The sequence below is a fragment of the Gymnogyps californianus genome, chromosome 5, assembly GCF_018139145.2.
Source record: "Gymnogyps californianus isolate 813 chromosome 5, ASM1813914v2, whole genome shotgun sequence".
Lineage (NCBI taxonomy): Eukaryota > Metazoa > Chordata > Aves > Accipitriformes > Cathartidae > Gymnogyps > Gymnogyps californianus.
In genome coordinates this window covers 32,486,930-32,511,291 of record NC_059475.1, presented here as the reverse complement: position 1 = coordinate 32,511,291, position 24,362 = coordinate 32,486,930, and the positions used below count along the sequence as shown (strand labels likewise).

At 44.5% G+C, this 24,362-nt stretch overlaps 1 protein-coding gene across 1 annotated transcript in view; it reads right to left on the bottom strand.

The window, feature by feature from the left end:
• Window positions 1-22,692, bottom strand: part of LOC127016523 (deubiquitinase DESI2-like) — a 55,712-nt gene extending 33,020 nt beyond the window's left edge. Inside the window, exon 1 of the mRNA XM_050897065.1 lies at window positions 22,576-22,692. Within this exon, the coding sequence (XP_050753022.1) occupies window positions 22,576-22,692 (117 nt within the window). The remainder of the gene's footprint in view (window positions 1-22,575) is intronic.
• Window positions 22,693-24,362: the final 1,670 nt, after the last annotated feature.

Here is a 24,362-nt window from a genome sequence, read left to right as displayed (position 1 = left end):
AAACAGGTGGGCTCCATACTCGGATAACGAGAATCCCCAATAGGGATGGGGATCCCAGCTCTCCTTTCCAACACTGATTGTTTGCTGCTGGAAGTCCACAGACATAGGCCTCACCCTGGGGTTCCTAATGGCAGCAATAGCACCTCAGAGACTGGAGTTAAACCTACCCACAAACAAATCTGGATCCCTACAGAAACTAAAAAAGAAAGTAACATTCCCCAGATCTCCTCTCCATGCAAGTGCTATCTAAGGCCAAAATCCAGCCCAGCACTTACACGTCACGTAGGTATGTAAATTCTCACTCCCTGTCTCATTCCCACTCACTTGCCAAAACCAGTTGTGCCTGTCCTGTGAGCCAACAGCAGCAGCCTCAGAAAAGAGCAGGGTGGGGGCTGTTTGCACCTAAGGAATCTATACTCTATGCTGGCTTTGGTGGCACGTGTTCAAAATGCCTCATGGTGCCCATGACAGAAATTGACTGCGTGCCATTAACATTAGTTTGCTATTGCAAAAAAAAAAATCAATATTTATCTCTAAGCTTCTGAGATGGGAATCTCTGCTCCAGCATGGATGGGGGAAACCCTTTCACAATCTGAGCTGAGATTTTTTTCCTGGAGAGGTTCCAGGGGCCATGCCTGGCTGGCAGTGTGCCTAACCAGCTTAGCTTAGAAAAATACTGGGAAATACAGATTCCTGCAGCTACTGTCTTGTCCTTTTTCCCTGCAGTGCTTTGTCCTGTTTTGGATGAAACTCTTGAAATACAGTGCCAATTTCATACAGTGTCTCATCTCTCTGCATTGTCTTTTCCTACAAGAAAAAGGATATGGGTGCGTTTCTGCCATAATCATACACTCTCTCTCTGCTGTTCCAGCACAATTACTGAAGAATCGCATTGCAGTGATGTCTCCAGATCAGAATTTAAGGGATAAAACAGAAAGCAAGGAACCTGAATATAGCAATGATAAAATGCTGTTGTGCCATGGAGATTCAAATACACCTTCCCCCAAAACCCCAGTTTCTGCTGGTCTGAAGAAGACAAAAAAAACAGTAGAGCAAGGAACATTTCCTTGAGAAGGGAACTGTCTCAAGAAGGGGTACCTGTATAACCTAGCCCAATGCCAAACTGGGTTGTTGGAATAATTATCTTCTACAAAGCACAAAACTGATATAAAAACAGCAATCGAGGAAGTTCAGATAGAAACTCATTCATAACCCATGACCCAAGGGCTTCTATGCTGAGTGATTTTAGCACTGTTTAAAATGACCAAAGGTACTAACCACTAATAGTTTTGGAAATGAGTAATCATTTCTGATTGTTGGCATTTAGCTATTGGATGCTGACAAACTGCTTTAAGGATACTTTTGCCCCCCCATATGAAGATGCAACAGAATGATTAATATGTGCAGCATGCCATGATGGCTGGGAAAAAAATTAAAAAGCTGTGGGAGTATCTTAATGACTGATGTAATGTGCTCTGCTCTAGTTTGTCTGGGGGCTACAGGGGATGTTTGGATGTTTTTCTTCTTTTTTTTTTTCCTTTTCAAGTATTCCCACTGTTGTTATTTAATGAGCAGCATTGGACATGCAGCTCTGCAATACCATTTAATAGCCACCCCTTGCTGAAACACAGAGATGATGGTTAGCAGCAGTGCCTGGCAACAAATCATCAGCATTTAGTACTATGAAGATACTGTTTTGGGTGAATACCATTGCAGATTAAAATGTGGGTGTTTGTCCCTTCAAAGGGACAGCTTCTGTGCTTGCTTCTCCCGAGAGTCACACACATCCTTGCATAGGGAGAGGCACAAACATGCCTCTTTGGAAAACACTAAGTTATCCTTTCTTTCTTCTCCTTGCCCCCACCTCCTAAACAGCAGAGCATGTATGAGACCAGTGTTGGACTAGCATTCAGGCAGCCCTAAATATTTCCCTTCTGCTGGGCACAGTAATAATTTTACACTTGTGCTAAAGCAAATCTTCTGTGCTAGTCCACTGTGTGTTGCATACATCTAGAAACAGACCTGAAATGACCCTAGTGATTCAGCCAACTGGTTTCTTCACGGACATGCATCTTACGGTATCTCCACATCTGAAATGTACCCAGTGAGATCAGGGATTGAAGGGGAAGAGGGAAGATAAGGAAATACTTCAGCAAGATCAAGGAGGAGAATTTGCCTTATGTAGCAGGTTTCACTGGGAATATTCCTTCCCCTTCCTCCCCCCCATTTGTATTTATTTCCATAAAAATCCATTAGATACTGCAACTACACCTTAGCTCCTATTTATTTTAGTGAAAAGAGAAATGGTTGTATATTTGTACTATGGCATGCAAATGGTATTGTCTGCCAGATCCCTCAGAGACCTGCCAAAAAATTCTCCTGCATGCAGAGTAGACATCTAATCTGAACTGTGGCCATGCTAATGTAGGAGAAAGAGGTACGCACTGTAAATAGCTCACAACATCCTCTAATATCAAAGACAACTGCTCTCAGATTAAACTGTCCCCCTAGTTTGGCCCTTTTAAGAACCTTCTAGATGCCCAAATATCTATTCTAGGAAAACAAGGCCTTATTCAGCCCTAGCTGACAATGGCCCATCACCTTTCTCAAAAGCAGATTGTAACTCATTTCTAGGAGTGAAGAAGCACACTCCAAGCACACTCCCATTTTGATTAGTACAAAAATAAGAACCCGTGCTCTTAATAGGACGCTTACACACATAAGTCATATTCCATATTCACTCAAAAATGCTTCCCAGAGAACCAGAGACCTAAAAAGATCACCACACTCTTTCCAGAGTGATCCATAGGGCAGGAAAACAAGAGCAGAACTCCATACAATCGGGCTCAGCTTAGATACGGACACGACTCCCTCAAGAGATGAACGGTATTGTACAACAGATGTGGATCTCCGTTCTCCTGAGTTGCTTTTCTTTAAGTTCACTCATGCAAGCTAGGGAATACAAATGGTCATAAACTTATAAATTAAGCTAATTATCCTGCAGACCAAGAGACAAGAATGATTTCTATTCCTATATAACAGGAAAGTATCTGGACATGCCAGCAATGGAAGACATGCAAGTGATGCATCATCCAAGTGATGAATGGATAGGTCTGAGACCATTCAGTTCCCACTCCATATATCTGCCTTCTCCTGAGTTAGATGGATGCATGCAAGAGGTAAACAGATTCATCAAACAAATAAGATCAGCAGCCCAGCCTGCTATATTTCATCTTATGTGAAACTTTCGTTTGCTCTATGAAGTACAAGTTCGGTAACATTTATATAATTCATTTTACTGTGCTTCCCTTTAACACCTCAAAAATCTTGCTCAGGCTCTCTTACTGGAAGAGACCAAAAATGGATTAAAAAAAATTAGTCAGTATAAAATTTCATAGAGGGAACAAAGTTGTTTTTGACTGGGCAATATGACCAGAGGAATGTTTGCATCAGTGGGAGATCTCATCTTGGAAGGGGTTAGGGTCGCCAGATGGAGTTAATAAACCAATCACTGTTTGCATGCATCCTATCAGATCTAGATGAAAAGTAGCTCATCACCTCTTTGGAGCCAGAACCCTCTCTCTTGTTCCCATTTATACAGTGTCTTCATGAAATATGGCAGAATCCCAGTTCATGGCTGGGGCTTATAGTTGTTATCACAAATAATTCATTACCAGCAGGACAAGGCAAACACCAGCATGCTGTAAGCAGGAGAGCATTACCTCATTCCACAGGACAACATAGATAAAACTTGCACAAGCAAATAGGATATATTTGCTCATGCATCACGTGCAAACATAAATAGTCTGTACGTATACAATGAAGTCTTAGAGAACAGCAGCGTTTTAACTCTCTGGTTTACATGAAGTGTTCTGCTAGCAATAAGCAAACATGCCCAAGAGTGTGTACGAAGCCAATCATGGGTAGACTGACAATCAATCAGCCTCCTTTCACATACGCCATTTTAGTAATCAAGCCTAGAAACAGGCCCAGTATTGCACCAAAGGTGCAGCACTATAGATTTATCCTTGGCAAGTCTCCTTATGGGAACAATTTTCTCCTAACTATCCTCTTCCAGAACACAGTCACTTGCACAGGAGTGCTGCTGAATCCCTAGAAGTGCCTATGCTTTCTGTGGCAATGGTTAGCCTGCTCAGAGGACAGCCTCCTTCAGCAAGTAAATGACAGAAGATGCAAATTTTTTAACTCTCTCGCAGCTTACTTTATCCTCCAAGATGCATTTGTACATCGTGAACAATGAGAGTAAATACACAGCTTGGTTTGCTGCCCTTCAGCAGCAGCAACTTCCAGGTAACCGAGCATGAAAACAGCGCCAGATAGATAAATACTAGCCACCAATGCATCTTCTTCTTCTCTCTTTGTAAAAAGAGACCACACACTGTGACATGAGCTTCATTTCTATTTTGTGTAATCGAGTAGCCATGGTTGCTACCTCACTTGAACACTAATACCATTGGGGTTTGTGCACCTGTGCTTGCAAATACCTTCTTTACTTTCCCTTCCAACTCAGTCCTAGCAAGGCACAGGCTCTTTTTCATCTGTTTGATCAGATGGCAATACACAATGGATGTGAGCAAGACCAGCCTGATGCTGAATCGCTGTGTTGGTGCCAGTTCTAAAGAAAAACACTCCCTCCAAGAGAAAGAATACCAGCTAGGTTCAGCAGAGAAATGGGATGGAGAATAACATGCTTCACATCACAAGTGAGCCTTTGGAAGATGGTTGAAGTAAACAGGAATCAGTCTTGAGTTTTAAAGCCTTAAGAATACCCAAGCTTTTGGAAGCACCCAGATGCTCCATTTCTTTGGAGTGTGGAACTGCTTGGCATTGTAGCACTCAAACTTTAGTTCAAGCGCAGTCACGTGAAAGATTTAGACAACACGAACCCACAAATTAGGGATGGGAAAACTCCAAGGTATCCAGCAGAGAGCACTGCAGACAGAGAGCTCCCTTACTGATCATTCCTTATGCAAATTCTCAGGACCCTGTGCTTTCAAAAGCAGATGAAAACATGTCACTTTTAGCTTCTAGATAGACCTAAAAAAGATAAGGATCACCTCTCCAGTAACATTTAGCTATTTCTTCAATCCTTCCTCCAACATGTCAGAAAAGTCCGTAGGGCCAAGTGATAGCAAAGCTGTAAAAGTAGAACTCAGACCTGACATGGCTGTTGCAGAGAAAATAAATTAAATCTTTGCATCAGAGCTTTCTTGTTTCCACCAAAAGAAAACTGGTGAGATTCCCATGCCTGAACTTCCCACTTTTATTTTTGTAGGAGTAGGAAGAGTGAGGAAATCAGAAGAGGCTCTGTTTAAAGTTGACAGGGATGAGTGTATGATACAGACAGACAGAATTGGCCCTGGAGGATCCCAGGGGCAGAACAGCACTTACCCAAGAGTAACAGAGGAACGACAGGGACAGAATAGCTGAATTACTGATGATCGTGGGCAGCCTCTCATGTGGAATGTCTCTGGGACCTGAGCACTAGAAGGTAGCAACTGTAATGCTAATCTTCAAACAGAGGTCCACATGAGAGCCAGGGAATTACAAGTCTGCAAGTCTGGCATCTAGACTGGATTAAATAGTAGAAGCGATAACAAAAGATAGCATTAACGGACAATAAATATGATCTTTTGGGTAAGTGTCAACATGACTTTTGCAAATGGAGGTCCTGTGACACCCACCTCTTGGTATTCTTTGGAGAAATCAGTGATCTCATTGACATAGTTAACTTATTTCAAAAATGTTTTTGATTACATTCTTCAGAAAGTGTCTTTAAGGATGTAACTAGTCATGAGACAAAGAGATATGGTGGGGTTCTGCAGGTGGCATTAAAAAAGTAGATAGGAATTGACTATTCCGTCAGATAGAAAACCTATCAAAAGGAAGCCGTTTAAAAAAAAAAAAAAAAAAAAAAAAAGAGACTTGGCTTTTCACCACTAGGTAGTAGACCTGCAAACTCTCTGGCAAGGGATATTGATACAAAAGGTTACATTTGTTCAGGAGAACTGAATGGAAGAAAGAGCCATCAAGAATTAGTGAAGAGACAGACATCAAGCTCAGAGAAGCCACAGAGCTGAAAATGTTTGGAAGCTGTGAAAGTGTTAGAAGGAAATGTCATATATGCTCGTGCTGCTTCATCTCCAATAGTGGCCACAAGCAGGCACTGAGGGAAGAATAATAATATTGGACTAGATGGACCCTTGATCTGAGCCAGTTTGGCCATTCTTATGTTCGTGTGTTCTTCTGCGTGAAGAAGAATGAAAACATTGAAAGGAAGCCTTGGAAATGAGTTCTCCCATCATAGCACAGTGATTTAAGAAAAAAAGTAACAGAGAGGTTTTATTTCCCAGAAGAGAGGGAAAGATAAAGAGGGAAGCTATTTCAAACACCCATCTGAAAGATTCTGGGCAAGCCTTATGAACCACTGGAAGAGAATCTGCCTCATGCTTTGATAGTCAGGATACAGTTTAAGCAAAGGTTTTGAGATTACATTGTAATTGCCCAATTAGCTCTTGCATGCAAAAGGGATTCTCTTGCATTTATCCATATCCAGCAGGGCAGAAATCCAAAGCTTTCTGCCCTCTGTGGATTTGCTCTTCCAATTCATTAGGATTAATTTCTTCACCACCCACACAATTCTCTGAATCTCTTCCTCCCCTCCTGCCCCATTGCCACATGTCAAAGTTATAAAGATGATTGGTGCTTCTTAAAAGCAGCACAGAGCATCTTTATCCATCTATTTACTGACAGATGCTTTTTCCCCCCCTCCTTTGCTAGACTAGTTCTTTCCAAAAGCCTGCAGTCTGTCAAGCTGTCCCCAGAGCACATATGTGCATGCAGTGTTTAACCACATCACCTCCTGTAACCCTAGCATGTAATGTAACTGTGTTCCTATCCCCCCAAAATCCTAGGCAGCATTTTATTTTGACAAGTCCCAAGTAAAACACAAGAAGATTTTCAAATCTATTGGCCATCAAATTAAATGATAACTTGTGTAAACTGGCCAGCATAAAGACTTCAGCCTGGCCCAGAGCAATCATTTTTATTTCTAAAGCAGAGGATAAGTTTTGGTAGATTAATATGCATGCAATCCTGTTGAGTCATTGGGCAGAACTAGGACTGACTGTTTCTCCTTACCTCTTCCTATCTCAGTCCAAGGCTTGTACAGAGTCATGGGAAACAAGGGGGGCATTAATCTTTCATGCTCTGGCTCATCTGCCCCTGTTTACTAAGTGACATCTTTTCAGAAAGCCTCTTGAATTATAGTACCAGAGCTGCTCTGTAAATTAATTGGTTTGGGAAGAACCATCTCTGATCCTGTTGGCATCACAGTACGACATGAAATCCTAGGAGTTTTCTTTCAAGTTGGAAATCATGATAGCAACAGAAGGCCTGCACTTTCATTTTAAAAAGACTGAGCGCTGGAAGAGTGCTACTGACCCACAGTTCCTTCCAGTGCTGGAAGCTATCTGCACTCCATCAAAGGGGAGCACAGGTAATCTGGGAAGCCCCAATAAAATGCTTTGCTTTGAAACATCTATCACAGTCCTTAAAAAGAAATCAGAGCATTTTCAGCAGCCACAGCTGGAGAAGAGGAAGAACAGTCTCACAAACATAACTCCACATCAAAACCCAAGAGAAGGCACAGCAACAAGGCACCTAATCATAGAATATCTCAAGTTGGAATGGACCCATAAGGATCATCAAGTCCAACTCCCTGCTCCTCGCAGGACTACCTAAAACTAAACCATAGTGACTAAGAGCGTCGTCCAGATGCTCCTTGAACTCTGACAGGCTTGGTGCCATGACCTCTTTCCTGGGGAGCCTGTTCCAGTGACCAGCCACCCTCTCAGTGAAGAACCTTTTCCTAACGTCCAGCCTGAACTTCCCCTGACGCAGCTTCATTCCATTTCCTCGTGTCCTAGAATCAGATGAGTCAGCCTCTCTGCTTGTCAGCGCCTCAGCTGCAGAGTGGGAATAACAGCCTTTTCCTTCTCCAGAGAAATACTGGGAAGCACGCTAGAGAAGACTGAGAAAGGATCATGCGCTGGAGTGGAGAAGGCTAAGCAGGTCTATTGGGTACCCTCCTGTTCCAGCGCCTGCAATGGCAGCACAACATGAAGATACTCACATTTGCATTAAACTGGCAAGTACCATCAGCAGACTCCTGAGCACAAAACTGCTCAGTGGGAGCTAATGTATCCTGGCAAGAAGCACGGCAGACAGCCCCCTCGTGCTGCGTTGTTTTCTTACCCACTGCTTCTGCATCCTCAATCCCTTGAACAATAGCCACCGCGCTGCAACATGCGTGTCTGCAATTTGCACGCTGTCGTCTCAAGTTGCTTGGGCTTTCCTGACAGAATTAAATGAATAGCAAATTGAATGCTGTCTTTCCCTCCCCCTTACTTCACTCTCCCCTTGCTTTTGTACATGCTGAAGTAAAAAGCTTCCTCTGAATCAGATTTCAGCTGTCACAAAGCCAGCAGTTTTCTCCTAGGAAGTCTGTGTGCTAATGACAGAAATAGCAGCTGCCTCTAAATACTTCATCTGCTATATGAGGTCAAAGGGCAGTAAAAGCCAAGGCCAGGAGCAGCTGTGGGGGCTGGCTGCTTGCAGAACCTCCCCACCCTCCCCAGGCAGGCTCTGGTGGTGAAGGGAGGGGGACCACCACCTCCTGATTGACAGGAAGGCCAGGGACAGCCGACGAGGCAGCAGGAGTGAGGCTGCAACAAGGCATGTGCTCACCTGGGCACAGGTCAGGCGGGTGCTGCCAGCAGGATGCAGGGCTGCTGCCCCTCAGCCCACCACCCAGAAACCCTGCTGCTGCCTCCCATTCCTATGGGAGTCACATCAACCCAGGCAGTTACATCTCAGATGCCAAAAAGCGGTTAGGGTTTTAACTTCCCAAGCATCCCACAGGCATCTCCTCCCACCCCAACAAGAGCACTCTTTCCCTTCTTACAGGTGAGACAACCCAAGGCAAAGAGATTGAAGTGACTTGCTGGAAGTGCAATCGAGGTGGGAACTAGGACTAAAGCTTTGGTATTTCTCTTTCTTAACATCCAGTGCTTTACTCGAAATCAAGGTTTGGTTGTGCTCGGCTAGGGTCCAAGGACATGCTTTGTTGGCAGAATTACACAGTCTGTTTAGAGCTTTTTGATTCCCACATGTTCAAAGCACTTGTACTTTTCACAAAACATTGTGGTGTCATTGAACGCCATGTTATGTTTGAACTGAAAGGAGGAAAAAACCATCTCCATCTATTATTACATGTAAATAAGAGTTGGTCTCCAACAATCATGCTATCTTAGTAGAGAATGAAATAAGAGTGAGCTTGACCCTAGCTGTGCTAATTAGTCACGATCTATCATCAGTTTACTGAGACAAAAAAGCATGAAGGCATCCTGGGATAGAAGGAAGGGTGGAGGAGAACACAGAAGTACCTGAGGACCTAATCATGTCATAGGGACACTAAAGAGCACAGTTTAAGTCATGTGTATGATCCTGTTTTAATGGGTTCACTCACCTACATCACCCAAGACCTCCCACAGTAGGATTTTAAATGGTGGCAGGAAAGTGTAATGTTGCCTCCAGCTGTCACCTTCAGCAACTTATTAGAAATGTGCTCTTACTGGAGAGAGCCTTCGGAGTACTCCAGAAAACTTTTGCAAAGGGCACAGAGGCTGGCAGTGTTTAGTGAAAGCTACCACTGTGTCAAGTGCCAGCTGCAGGCTTCGTGAGATAGTTTAGTGAAGGTATCTTGTGCCACATTGCTAAGAGAGACTTTAGGACCTATCTTCTTATTTGGGTGATCCTGAGAGTATGACATTATTTAAAATGCTCCTTCTGCAGATAGGCAGAAGAAAACAAATTTATGCCTTGTAAAAACTGCCCTACAGATGAGTGGAAAGTAGCCAGGATTTTGATTTGTTTTCAGATCTGCTTCAATGTATGTTATCAAATCTAAACCAGAAATAAAGTGCCGGTGCCATTCCATTTCCACTAGAATAGTCCCAGCTAGAGGGAGCCGGAGGTCAGGTTCTCATGTCTGAATACTCCCAACAGTAAGAAGTGCCTTGATACAAGCTGAGTGATTTTCTTCTTCTTTCATGCCTGCTCGCTGGTCTGTCTCTGCTCAGTCTCTCTCTTTTAGAGTAGCGTACAAGCTGAATACAGAGAGCAGGCAAGTCCTAGAGCCCCACACAAGCTCGTGTGTCTCACTGTTTCTACAGCAATGGTAAGCAGCAGCATCCCAAAGAGAGGCACAACAGCCAGCCAGCCAACAGTCACAGGAAATTAGTTATGCCCACCAGGATTTAAGAGCCCCCCAGGTATCTTTCAAGGGAGCTAAATACTTAGGTGTTTTTCCTAGTAGGTGCTCATAATGGGCAGTATACCTGTACTGCAGTAGCATGACGGTTCTAAACATATCCAATGGTACAGCACCAGTTCTGTTGCAGGATCCATGACACAAGCTTAACTTTCTCTTCTCACTTCCCAATTTGCACATTTATTGCCCCTACTAGCACCAGGTCATCTGGTGTGGGGCTCAGATGAGATAACTGTCACTTCTGGGTGCTTAAGATCTTTGACAGAACAACAACTTTACAAATAATGAGTGGCAGGGCACTAAAACCTTTCTGACTCGACTGATAAAACAGTTCTCCATGCTTCATGGGCAGTTCAGATGCTTGACATAAGAGGTATTGTGATGATGAATAATTAACTGGCTGGAGACACTGAGAGCCCAAGGACAGATGCCTCCCATCTGCAAGCTCTGGGAGCTGAGGCTGCACTTTGCAGGAGGGAGGGAGGGGAGCTGGTAGGGTGAGAAGGTGACAAGGTTGGTGTGCCCCTGGAAGTCAGCAGCCTTTTCAAGACACTTTGCCTTTTGTCTCCCAACACAGAAGAGGGTATTATCCCGCACTTCTCCAGGTGGCTTTCACTATCCTAGCCACCGGGGGACCAGAGCAGCAATGATCCCTGCCAATTCATGGTGACAACTCACCTAAATGAGATGCATCATTAGAAGCTACATTCATGTATTTAATAGGCTTTAACATCAGCTTTAATGAGACACCTCTGAGACCTCAGGAGAGGTAACAGACAGCTGGAAACATGCTTCAAAGTCCTGTGCGTATGAGAAGTAGAATTCAAGTTCAGCGGTACCAAGTACAGGATTTTTAAGCACCTGATGTGTTAGAGACTATTAAATTGTTCTTTACGCTAACTTTAAAATCTCGATCTGCGTAAATTTCTTTGATCCAGCAACAGCTTTAACTGTATCAAGATTATCCAAAACAGCAGCTGCAATAGACGCTGAACTGCATATCTCAGAGTAATTACACATTACAAAGGGACTCCTTGAAGCATTTCAATAACATGCCGTATTACAAACAGCACTTAAAAAGCCACAGGTGGATGTGTGAGCCTCCTAGCATAACTTCACTGCAGAAATGGATTTGGAAGATAGGATGTCATTTTTACTCCAGCGTGCTTCCTGCTTCCTCGCCTTTCTCTCAGAAGTAGAGGGTGTTTTAAAGAGTGTTGAAAAAGTTCAAGTTCTGGTTGATCCTGCGGGGTTGAAGACTGTGAAAGAGAGAAGTATAAGGAGTCTCTCCCTCCCCATCCCCCTTTTCTCTTGCCTCCCAATTCAGCTCTCAGATGAAGTGTTCCCTCCCATTAGCTCTGCCTGAATACAAGGGACAGAAGAGTATGCTCAGCAGTCGGGGGGGCTATATGACCAATCCAATTAACAGGGTGCTGGGATGAACACTCTTCTGTTCTCCCTTGCCCCCCAAGGAGTGTCCTGCCTGCTTGCCTGGCTTTGCCAAGGCCTCTGGCTACCATGATGCAGAGCGTCTCCTGCCAGCAGCACTCTGCCCAAGGGAGGAGACAGAATTTGACCCGGACAACAAAAAAAACTGAAACTTTCATGGATCCATGTGGTTTGCATTTGTTTATCCTTCCAGAGGCTTTTGCTGAGCAGAAGTCACAGCTCTTTTGCTTATATTATGAGATCCATAGGGGAAAAAAGGATTTGTAGTACTTCCTTTCTTCTGGTCCCAAGAACACCTGACCTTGAAATGGACCCCTTTAGTTTGCTCCTGTTTCCTCTTGGCTTACCCTGGAATTAATCTGTTCTGTTTCAGTTCAGTACAACCCATTCCTCAATGCATTGGCCCCCAATATTCTCGCAGTAGCAAGCACACGAGACACAGTGCTCCAGCAGCAGAAAATAGAAGAGGTCTATTCCACATCCCAAAGAACTGCCAAAGAGAAGATAGCCAGCTGTCTTGAATAACAAGCAGCCATAAAAATTAGAGTGAACAAGGGCACAGCAAATGGCACTGCAATCAAGAACAATGAATGTTAGAACTGGCGACAGATGGTGGGTGGATTTCAGCTCGGGACATGCATTTTTAGCTCTGGCCTCCGTAGATTTGGAAACCTCCAGCACTGCCTTCCCACTTTTCCACAATGCCTCCATCACAGGGTTACTCTAAAGATGTACTAGCCTGTGTATTCTTAATGCTGGGACAGACTCAGAAAAAAGGCTGCACAAGTAGTTGATTCTCCAGGTTAGGTAGCTAGTTAAGGCGGAAAGGGCAGAAGAGATCCTCTCAGGGCAACAAAGCCTGACATCTGTCGAAAAATGCCCTAAATGGAAACAAAGCAATAGGAGGAGGGAAGGTTGGCCTCTACTTACCAGGAAGATCAAGTGCTTTCTGCTTGTACCTGATAACCAGGAGTCCAGACACTTGTCCAGGAGGGTACAGACCAACTTTCTAACCACCTCAGCCTGCCAGAGGGGATTTGGCTCTCCACCTGCCTCAGAGGAAAGCAGCCTGGTCACCCTCTCATAGTGTATGTGGAGTCAGGCCTTCTCAGTCCTTCGTGGTGAAGCAGTTTTGTTTCATATAAAGTAAAGAAAAGATTCCTTTCATATAAAATACACGTTCAGTGGGCCAGAGAACAAGTGTGAGTAATGCTATAGCCTGGCTCCTGCCTGGACACCCTCCTGGAACAGCTAGGATCCACTGGAAATATCCACTCTTCTGCTAAGTGAGTATTTCAAACAAAACCTAAATATTTTGACACAAGAGACCCAGAACAACCAAATCCAGAGTTTCCTGCTGTCTGCTTCTATGGCAGACCTGTGTGAAGGGGCAGTTGTGTTCGAGTCCCTCGGGGATTTTAAGCAGGTCTCTGTCACTCCAGATGCATCAGCACACTAGATGGTAGAAGTCAAATGCAGAACTACTACTGATCCTCCCCCAGCACATAAGCAGCACTCATGTCAGAACCTCTGGGCATGTCATACCACCTCAATGCCCTAAAATATATCAAGACGTCTCTACAAAGTTGATAGCTATGAAACAGGATCCATGAGGGAAAAGACCTGGACCTTTCCTGAGAGGCAGCCAGAGGTCAGATGGATATCCTAAAATGGCCCTTGATGTCTGTGCTTAGGCAGCTGAATGGAGCCTTTCATTTTCTAGATAAGTGATTTGCTAAGAAAGCAGCTCAGCCCTGCCTGGAAACACCTACAACCTAGGCCTCTCCTTATGCAACTGGAAGCCTGCTGAGGCTCTTGCCCCAAGTACTGCCCAAGAGTGCAGGTTAATGACAGAGGTAACAACTTATCAGATTAGTCCCATGCTTAACCTCTTGGTCCTCTCTTTCTGTCACTTCTCACATTCACCAGGCTAATCCAGAGCTGGGGGAAATGACAAATACAGGGCAATTATAAAATCACCTGCTCCAAGTAGTCCCAAACAGAGCCAGACACAGATGAGCCAAGAACAGATGTCTAGAAGAAAATCATGTACCTAGGGAAAGCTAACCTACGGCAAAGCTTATAATTCACTCTAGAATGCAACATTGGGCTTCTCATGCACTCTAAACCCTGAGGCAGCAATCAGCATCTAGGAAGCTTTTTTTCTTGCATTAGTATCCAGTATAAATCAATCACTAGCAGAAGATATTGAAAAGAAGAGCAAAGGGTTCCTTCTGGGTTTAAGTAAGACTGCATGGAAAGCACAGTAACAGATCCATGGTTGAAGGTTCAGCAAACCGTGTTATCAACAGAGCTTATGCTGTGCTAGGTACTCCATCTCCCAGAGATGTGGATCTATCAGTAGTCACATGGCATTTGACCCATGTGTTGACCCACATGATGAAGGCACTTACTAAACAGGCTGAAATGTTTCCAGCATTTCTAGCATCTGACACTTGCTTCCGTAGATAAGCATTCCTACCTATCAGAGGTCATTTGTAACCCACAGCATTTCTTCTTCCCTTATCATTGCTTTTCCAGACACCTTAAGATTCATCGCTGAAAAACCAAGTTACCAATTAAAACAATTTTCCACTCTTAGGACAGAGCCTCATATTTTGCTCTGGGATGAGAAGTCTCACAGATTCACATGCTGATTAGATAAAGCTCTGAAGTAAGGAGATATCTACTTTCACTCCTCTGGATCTTTCATACTCAAGAACATCCAGTGTTTACCTAGAAAGGTATCAAACATTTTTTTCTTTCCTAACAGTTTGAGTCCATTTGCTAGAGAAAGAATCATCCAACTTGTGAATTTTGTTTCTTTTCTTCCCCAGCAGAAACATAGATTTTAGGTATTGATTGATCTCTGCCTCCTCCCCAGCTTCAGCTACGTCATATTGGCATAATGACAGGAACAAGAGAGACTGAAACAAACAGAGGATTAGAATAAGGGCAACTCAGGTCACTAATGTAGCTTTCGACCCTAGGACACCCATTTAAATTCAGTTCATTGCACTAATGCACAACTATATACCTGCCCATCATCACACTTAGAAATGGATCTGACAGCTGTTCCAACTTAGTAGCTCTGTTTCTATCACTAATGCCCAGCTCTCCCCAGCAGAAGCTCCCACCACATGCATAACTGGTCCCTGTCGGCTGCCTCGGTAGGAAGCTGGATGACCAGCTGAGCCATGACACCAGAGCAGCTCAACCTATAAACCAGGGATGAGGTACAAAAGGCAGAAGGGTCTGCTTTGCTACCACCAGCATAAATTTATTTGGTTGGAGGGTGACAGTCTCCAGTACTGTCAACACATCAGGTTTTATCAATACTGAGAGGGTTTTGTTTGGTTTTGAGTTTTGTTTGTTTGTTTTAAAGAATAGCCAAGTGACATTAGGAACCTTGACAGCCTAATGAGCCAGGGGCTCAATCTTGCTGACAGAAGTGTCATGTTCTAAAAGGAGTCTGCCTTGCTGTTTGGGGAAACCTCAGAAAGCACCAGAGAAAATTCACTGGAAAGCAGCTTCCATATGGTTTCAAGAGGAAACAATCATTTCTCTCAGAGCTGCTCAGAGACAGGCCAGGGGATTGTGACTTTGCCTGTAGATGGGGTTAAAGGACAACTTCCAGTAGCAGCAAAAGTTTTCTGTATCTCTAGGTTAGAGCTGACCTTACCTTGAGCCCCTGGGCTTACACCTGAAATCCTGCCCATAAGAATCCTGAGTCCGCAAGAGTTCAGGCTGCCTTGAAATGAGTAGAGACACTAAGTCAGATTGTCATCTGCAGGAACCAACTCAAGAACACTGATGTGGGAACTGGGCTAACGACAGGACCTGTGAAGCTTTGCTCCAGAAGCAGAGTTCATGCACTTTTTATGCTGTGTTAGCTTTCCTAGGTTCTCCTCATCATAAAGGTTTCTTATATTTGCTGATATAAAGGAGAGCATGTTGTGGAGCAGTTTTCCTAGCGCATGCAGGACTAGCAGAAGTGAGAACTCCTGTGTTGCCCTGGATGAGTCAGTTCAAGTCAGTCCACTGGGCAAGACAGCGCTGGTTCAATGAGCTTGCTGATGGGATGAATGCTGTAGCTGGAAATAGCAATGCTCAGTGTACAGTCAAGAGACAGCTCTTAAAACATCTCATGCATAAGCATAGAGTAGTCAGCTAAAGAACTGAAGTGCTGGAGAAGATCAGCAGTAACATGGACAGGTAGCCAGCTTGTCACCCTGACAACATCAAAACAGACTGTTCCCCTGATGGATAACACATCTACAGGCTGTTGCTAAGACAACAAAAATCCATTTATTATGCATAAGTGGGCACACTTCATCACCGGACTTATTAACCCAGGCCATGCCACTTACTTTTTAGCTTCTTAATTGGTTTAGATGAGATGCTGTGTTTGGATTCCTTCTTCTTGAAGGAATGGACTCAGCTGCAGCTCAGTGTATTAGGTTTTTTATCTTTTCTTCCCCCAATTGATTTCCTCTCTCCAAAGATACAAGAGAGAAGGGATGTCTAGTTGCATTTCATCGTTTTCTCACAGGCTTGAACCAGACACTGACTACAACACAATGCGCTGCATCACCTGCTTTCCTTTTCCCTGTGCTCCTGAGTTCAAGCAGGGCAAGGCAGCAATCCCACTCGATGACTGGCCTGCCTGAGGTCAGCCTGTTGTCACTCAAATTAAATTGATGCGGTCTAGGAGGAAAAGAGAAGCAGAAACAAAGTCTAGTTTTCCTCACCTGTGCACACTGCCAGGCTGCTCAGCCTGATTTATTTGAAAACTCTAACGTACTGCCATCAGATTTGCTATAACACCTTTTTTTTTTTTTTTTTTTTTTTTCCCCAAAGAAGTCAAGAGCATTTGAACTAGGAAATGTTGCATCCAAGAAAAGTGAAGCAGTCTGGATAGCCCTCTCCTATCCTGGGCTCAGGACTCTGCTGACATCCAGTGAGAGCAGCTTTCTCTGCCTCCTGTCTCATTCGCAGCAGTGGTCTATCTGGTCTCTCTGGCCTCTAACCAAGAGTCTTCCCAGAGAGTTTTTGGGCCCATAATAACAGGTATTGTAGTATGACATTACTGTTACAGATTTTGCAGTGGGACCATTACTTTACCTGAGTGATTATGAACCCCAGACCTGTTATGCAGCATAAGCATAGTAACAGTCTAAACTCAGTCCTACCAAAAAAAACCCCCAGCACAGGCGGCCAACTAAAAGCTCTAGGAAGGCACAGAAAACAGGCATCTGAGATCTACCTGATCCCTCACACTACCGCCTGTGACTAGCACTATGTTCAACTACTCTTAGAAACAAAGACAGTTTAGCACTTATGTAGGACACGTTATAGCACTGTGGGGAACCCATTACTAGACACCAGGCACCTGCTATCTCACCATTCTGTTTTGTTATCCAGTACGCTGTACTTGATACGGTTTGAAGACAGCAGAATGAATAAGGCTGTGGATAAATGAAGAATCAGTGATAAAGTAAAATTCCAAGGCCAAAATCTTCCCCTTTTCCTTCAGGAATTTAAGGATTTACCTTTGGCCTTACCCCCACAACAAGCCTGTGAAGAAGATAAAACACCCCAGATCTTCCTTACCCAGGGCTTATTCATGGAAGAGGGAATTCTTATGAGCTTTGAGAGTGGCCACAGAATAAGTAAGAGTATGATACACCTACCAAGCCCTTCCAAGAACATGGCAAACTTTTGAGTGAACAGTGTGTTTTGGAGAACTGACATGATTCAGATTTGGCAAATAGTTTTGGCCAGAAATGATTGACAAATATTTTAAGGAAGAGTCAAAACATCTTGTTTAATGTGTTTTAAAAAGTGGTGATTTTGTTTCAGGACAACTTTATATATATATATATTAGGAGTTGCCAGAATTTAATTAAAATCTCCCCAAGAAAATATTTTGCATTTTGCTCTCCATTTGTTAAAAATACATTCAGTTTGGCCAACAAATGAAGGAGGAAAAAGAAAGAAGAGATCCTAGTGACTCTCCATCACTTAATCTTTCAAGACCATGAGTTGCTTTATTGACTCAGAGTATCTCTTCAGCTCATCGTGGCAAGAAACTCCACAGCTATCAACCTACTTGACAGAAAAGTCCTCTTGCTTTCCATGTGGCTTCCTGGAATACCAAATACAGTCAGGTGATGCTGCACTTCACACATAGCAGCTCATGAACAACTAACAAGTAGCGCAGGGATGGGACCACCACCCGCAATAGGATTTCTCACTCTTCTGACTAAGTGAGCTGAGAGCATCTGAGACCTCTACTAACAGTAATCACAAACATGTTGACATTTTTCTGAGTAACTAGACTTATTCTTTCCTCCAGAGAGATAATAAAATGTTCCATGATCTAGTCAGTGCTTAAAACAATCACTTTACAAAATGAAGTGCTCTGCTTGCAATCCTGTTGCTGCTTCTAAAATAGACTCAAAGGCTCCTTACGTACTGAAGCTAAAAGGTACAAAGCACCTCTATTCCTTCAGTCCCAAAGCATTTAATTATAGTGGACAAGAGTCTCACTCTCTCTTTTCCACTTGCATAGGAAGACAAAAAGGGATGCTGGGATGGTAAGTCTGTGCTGGTTTTTAATGGTATACACAGATCATCACCTACAAATCACATGCGAGCTATGGATGTTCAAGCAAAATGCTGAAAATAACACAGCTGAAAAGTGCAAAAGGAAAAGTAACTCCCACCTCCATAATACTATTTTTTATCAGAGAAGTTGGCTTAAAGCACTGAAGTTTTATGCATTTATTCTGTGGCCTGTCGCAGAAACACTAGACAGATAGCGATGTATTTTAAAAGTCAATTTTCTTTAATGATATCAGAATGTAATGGCGAAATTGAACAGGAATGTTACGTTGTATTGAGATATCATAGCCAGATTGAACAGGAATATTAGGTCGTAAACACTGCGACAAACGCAACTTATTGACAGGTTCAGGATGTCAGTTGGGAACTATCACTACACGAACTATAATTAAATCTGGTTTAATACACCAGGTGGCATTTAATGGTTTGGTATATTGCAGGGAATGCTCGTCTGTTTTCCATTGGTCATTAGGTTCAGTAATTCCCCAGTAATTATTGACAATAAAGTATCCCAGTTGTGACGTGAGACGTCAGCGTGTTTCTCAATTAAACCATTGGTTTGTTCGACCATATCATTAGCCTGGGGATAATACGATGCGTGAAACACCCATTTGATACCTTCTCCTTGTGCCCAGTCCTTTACCATAGTGGCCGTAATGTGCGACCCGTTGTCACTTTGGATACATTCAGGGATGGGTAAAACACTAAACCATCCTCGCAGAACTCGAACTGTTTGTTCCCCAGTAGCAGTGCTAACTGCTGCGGCCACAGTCAGTCCCGACACCACCTCTGCTCCTACCAAGATGTATCTTTTCCCATGGGATGGTTTTAAGGGCCCAATATAGTCAACTTGCCAGGTGCTCCATAAGGCCTTTCCTTGTCTGATAGGTTGGGGAGAAGCCTGGATTGGGTGGTTGGCTTTAAGTCTTATTTGACACTGTGGGCAAGGAGTAATGGTTGCCTCATGTGCTTTCATTGATATTGGCCAGCCTTGGGATCAGCATTCATAGTAGAGGTCTGCTTTACCTGAGTGGCCTCGCTTAATGTATAACCACTCGACTAAGTGATCCCAGTCTTCCTTTTCACAAGTAGTTACACTGATTCGTGCCAAATAGTCTACTTGCTGCTTCCATTTAGCGGTGGGGGGTCTCATCCTGCACGTGGCCTTTCACCTATTCTATCTTTAAGGGTCGTGATCTCCCTATTTCCAACAGACGCTGCCAGTCCTCTGCTCTCCACACCTTAGTATGGCCTATCATCTCCCACTTGTTAGATTCCCAGTGGCATATCCACTCAGTAGCACCCTTATAGGCTGCATAAGAATCAGTATAAATAGCAGTGGCACCATTTTTGGCGGCTAGTAGGAAGGCTCGTAGCTCTCTGACTTGTGCACTGCATTATCCCTCTTCCTGAACAGTCCTCCCAGTACCAATTTCTAGTGCTACTAGATGCTTTGTATTGCCATTTTAACCCTATCCGTCTGGCAGATGCATCGAAGAACCACACCCCCTGTGTTTCTGAGTCAGTTGTGAATTCAGGTGCCTCCTTAATAGGGGAGGGCTTACAGGATTGGTTTAATAGGGCTGGATCTGGGTTTATGGGTTGCTGCAGTTTGGAAGCTTTGGCTGGGCCCTCCTTCAGGCATAGTAGCTGGCTAACTCCCTCTACATATGCATACCACTTCCGAACTGTGGCCTTTGGGGCTACACTCTCAGGCGGGGGTGATCCACTGAGGATCAAATTTAAAAGGGGGAAAGGGCCTTGCACTACAACATCCTGTGAGATACGCAATTTTTCCGCCTCTTTGATTGCCCTGGTAAGGGAGAGAACTCCCTTCTCCCTGTCTGAGTATTGCAAGTCGGTCTCCTTAAGTGATGTGGAGAACAGTAATGGTCTAGCTGGTCCCCGTGGTCCCTTTTGGAACGTGCTGCAACATGAGGTGTGGGCAACAAATCCCCATTCCACCCTCAGTGGGTCTCGCGGGTATAGGGGGCCTAATCTTTGGTAGGTTGTAAGCTCATCCTTTAGGATGTTAAGAGCTTCAGTGTGCTGTGAGGTCCAGTCCCATTCCTTGCCTTTCTGCAGCAAGTTATAGAGTAGGTGGGCAATTACCGAAAACCCCGGTATATGTTTCCTCCAACAGCCTAGTGTCCCTAGTAATTGTTGTAACTCTGTCTTGTTGTTTGTGATTAGCCCCTTCCCTATGGTGGACAAAATGTCACCGGGCACTGCTACTGCTCCAACTATCCACCAGGCTCCCAGGAATTTAATTTCCTGTCCGGGACCTTGACATTTGGAAGGTGGCATGTCCAGCCCATTCTTGGTTAACAAGTCCCATACGGCTTCAGCCGTTTGTCTCACCTGTTCTCTCTCATCTCCACCAGTTAAGATGCTGTCTACTTATTGATAGATATGGATGCCCGTCAGCACTTCTACCGTATTAAGGAGTTTAGCCAGGGCATTGTGGGCAATGGTGGGATAGTGTTTGTATCCCTGTGGGAGGCAGTTAAAGGTGTATTGCATCCCTTCCCAGGTGAAGGCAAACTGGGGTTTGTCCTCTTCCCTTAGAGGAACCATGAAAAACATATCCTTTATATCTAGGGTAGCCATCCAGGGGTGGGCAGCAGCTTGTATTGTGGTCACTATGGAGGTTATGCTTGGGACAGTGACAGTCAGTGCCAGCGTATTATTATTCAATTTCCGGTAATCAATGGTTAAGCGCCACCATCCATCACATTTGCGGATTGGCCAAACCGGGGAGTTATAGGGAGACTGGGTACAGCTTGTAATTTGCCTCCTCTCAAGATCATCAAGTAGTTCAGTAATACTGAATTTTGCTGCACTGGACAGAGGGTATTGAGGAACACAAGTTAATTTGGAGTGTGGTAGCGTGGGAGCGGTTTGCAGAACTCTTACGTCCACGGCTTCTGCCTCTCTGCTTCTGAAACTCCACACCCTGCTGCCGGGCAGGCACCACTGTCTACCTGCTAGCACATTGAATCGCAATATATTTCCCTTATAAGGACTCAAAGCCACTTCCACAGCCATCATTCTCTTTTTCCCAGGTAGCCAGAGTTGAGTTTGAGCTATGGGACATTTTTCTGCGTCACACCTATTATGTTTATAGTCTTTCTTGATGGTTTGATTCCTAACTCATCAGCTTGTTGTCTGTTTAGAACGCTAATTTGGGCCCTTGTATCAATTAAGAATTCTAAACTTATTCGCCTTGGGCCAATGGGGATATGTATATAAGGTTCCTTATCAGCGGACCATTTGCAGGAATTTACCATGCAGAGTGGGTGGCCCAAATCCCAAGCCGCAATCTCTGGTTTTTGAGTTTGTTTAGTTCCTCTTGCAGAGGTGCAAAAGGGTTGGCGGTAGGGTGGTGAGGAGGGGCGGTTGCCTCTTTGCTTCCCAGGCCCTTATCTTTCCCCTCTAGCAATGTCACTAGCCACTGGATGTGGTTGGTAGGCTGTTCGTGCAGCATTGTTCGAGGTGGCCATAGCACTAATGCCTTTTGCCAGAGATCACTCCTCTCCCGGTCATGGGCTTTCTCAGACCTCCCTCATGAGGGCTCAGTTTTTCGGGTGTGGGGAGGTGTTGCTCAAAAGGAGTGTTTCGACTGGTTTGCCGGATCTGCTTATTTCTGTCTGCACCACCACCCAGATCACTCCACCCCATCTCACGCCTGTGAGTAACTATACAGTGCAGCACTTCCCCACAAGTAAGTATATGCTCTGGATTTTTGGGGTCCCGCTGGTTACATTCTATGGTCCCTTGAATCCTTTCTCTGAGGGACTGGACATGTATTTTTAAAGCATCCGGTAGTCCCCTAATGAGACGTCTAAGGTGGCTGGGGTCGACCAGTGCAGCCATCAGTATTGCTTGCTGCCCCCTTTCATACATTGCCTGAACACAAGCGGCTTTTTGCACTCCTTCCGCTAATTAACAGTATCCGATCTCCCCCGTCAAAGAAATTCTCCACAAATATTCAGTTTCTCAGTTTCGGTTTTGCCTGGCTTGCACGAAAACCTGGCTTGGAGTTCACTAAGCTCGGGTCCTGTCCAGGGGGTCGTGCAAATGGTAGCGCAGGGGTTGCTGCCATGGGGGCCCGTATGTCTCTCTGTCTTAATAAGTGGCCGTACATTCTTTTCTTCTAATTCCTCCACCTCCTCGGAGGCCCTTTCCTCCAGCTCTCTAGAGTCATTTTCATTGGGGTCTCCCCGGATGTCCCCATCCCATTCCTCCGGGTCCGTGCCCATAATCAACTTCCGGATTGGGACAACTGGGCTTTTCTGCTTGTGCTAGCATGAGTTTGATCCTTTGTTCTAACAAACGCTTACGCTCCTCTCTTTAATTTATTTTTTAGACAGTCTACCTCTAGCTGTTGCTTTTGCTTTAGACCATCTATCTCTAGTTGTTGTTTGAGCTTTAGACTGTCTATCTCTAGTTGTTGTTTTAGATTTTTTTCCTCTAATTTTTCAAAATATTGGTAATGATCTTGTGCCTGAGTTAGGCAGATGCCAAGGATAGCACACACAGTTCCTTTTCCCTTGCCATCCTGATGTTTACCATGGCATTGTTCTGGTCTCTCCACAACCACTGCTGGGTCGTACCATTTCTCCTTCACCCAGGCGAGTACCGGGGCAGAAGGGGCACAGCCGTGCCTCTGTAATAGTTCCTCAATCGACATCTTGCCAACTATGCCAATTAAAGTCTCAGAAACACTAGACAGATAGCGATATATTTTAAAAGTCAATTTTCTTTAATGATATCACAATGTAACAGTCAAATTGAACAGGAATGATATGTTGTATTGAGATATCATAGCCAGATTAAACAGGAATATTAGGTTGTAAACACTGCGACAAACGCAACTTATTGACAGGTTCAGGATGTCAGTTGGGAACTATCACTACACGAACTATAACCAAATCTAAGCTTAGAATGATGACTCAAAATGCACAATCACTCACCGATAAGGCGAGGCTCTCAACCTGCAGGAGTTTCCATGGGCGGCATCCCAACCCACGGGGAGAGTCCCCAACTGCAGACCCACTGCTCCGAGGAAGACTGGCTCAATTTGCCCTCCAGCAGGGCTCCATTTATACCCTAGGTCAGATCAGGGCTCATGGTCATATATGATCAGCAGTCTGGAAACCTCTTAACCAAGGGGTTTCACTGGTTGAGGTGGTTTTGGCGGGCTCAGGTAGCTGGGGTACGTGACTTGGGGCACTCTTGATACATGACTCCAGTCACCATGCAGCTGGCTAGCTCGGCCCCCAAGCCATGGCTTCTAGTTTTAACCCTTTCCTTTCAGCAGTCGAGAAGTTTTGGCCTTTATCAGGGTGGGTGCACCTGCCACATGGCCATACAGATCCTCTAGCTTTATGCCTTTCCTCACAGATAGCTGGTGTGTCCTCTTCACACAGGGACTCTCTCACAATCCTTTTCTCAGAGCAGATAAACAAAACCCATCTTTCACCCTATCCCAGGGTCTGCTGCAGAGTCCCACATACAGGTTCCCACACCACAACTGCTTGTCCAAAAATCTTACCTCCTCCCTCCTGGGATTGACAGAAAAGCCAAACTGCTTCTTGCAACTTCTCCTTCTTGACCCAGCACCCTCCTGCCAGCCCTCAGTCCCTGAGCCCAGCTCTATGTAAAAGCAACTGTAAGATGAGAGACATTTGTAGAGCCAGATGGAAACAACCTCATCAGAGCTCTTCTCCCCACCTAAGCCACTCACAGGCTGTGATCATCCTCTGATCAGCCTCTGCTGGGAGACCACAAGCTGATTGGCTACACAAAGCACGGTCAACATTTCTTGGTGGTACAACTGAAACTACGTCTCTCCCATGGAGGAAGATAAACTCATTACAAATCCTTATGGCATGTGACACCACCTTCCTCCTTCTCTCACTCCCCAGAA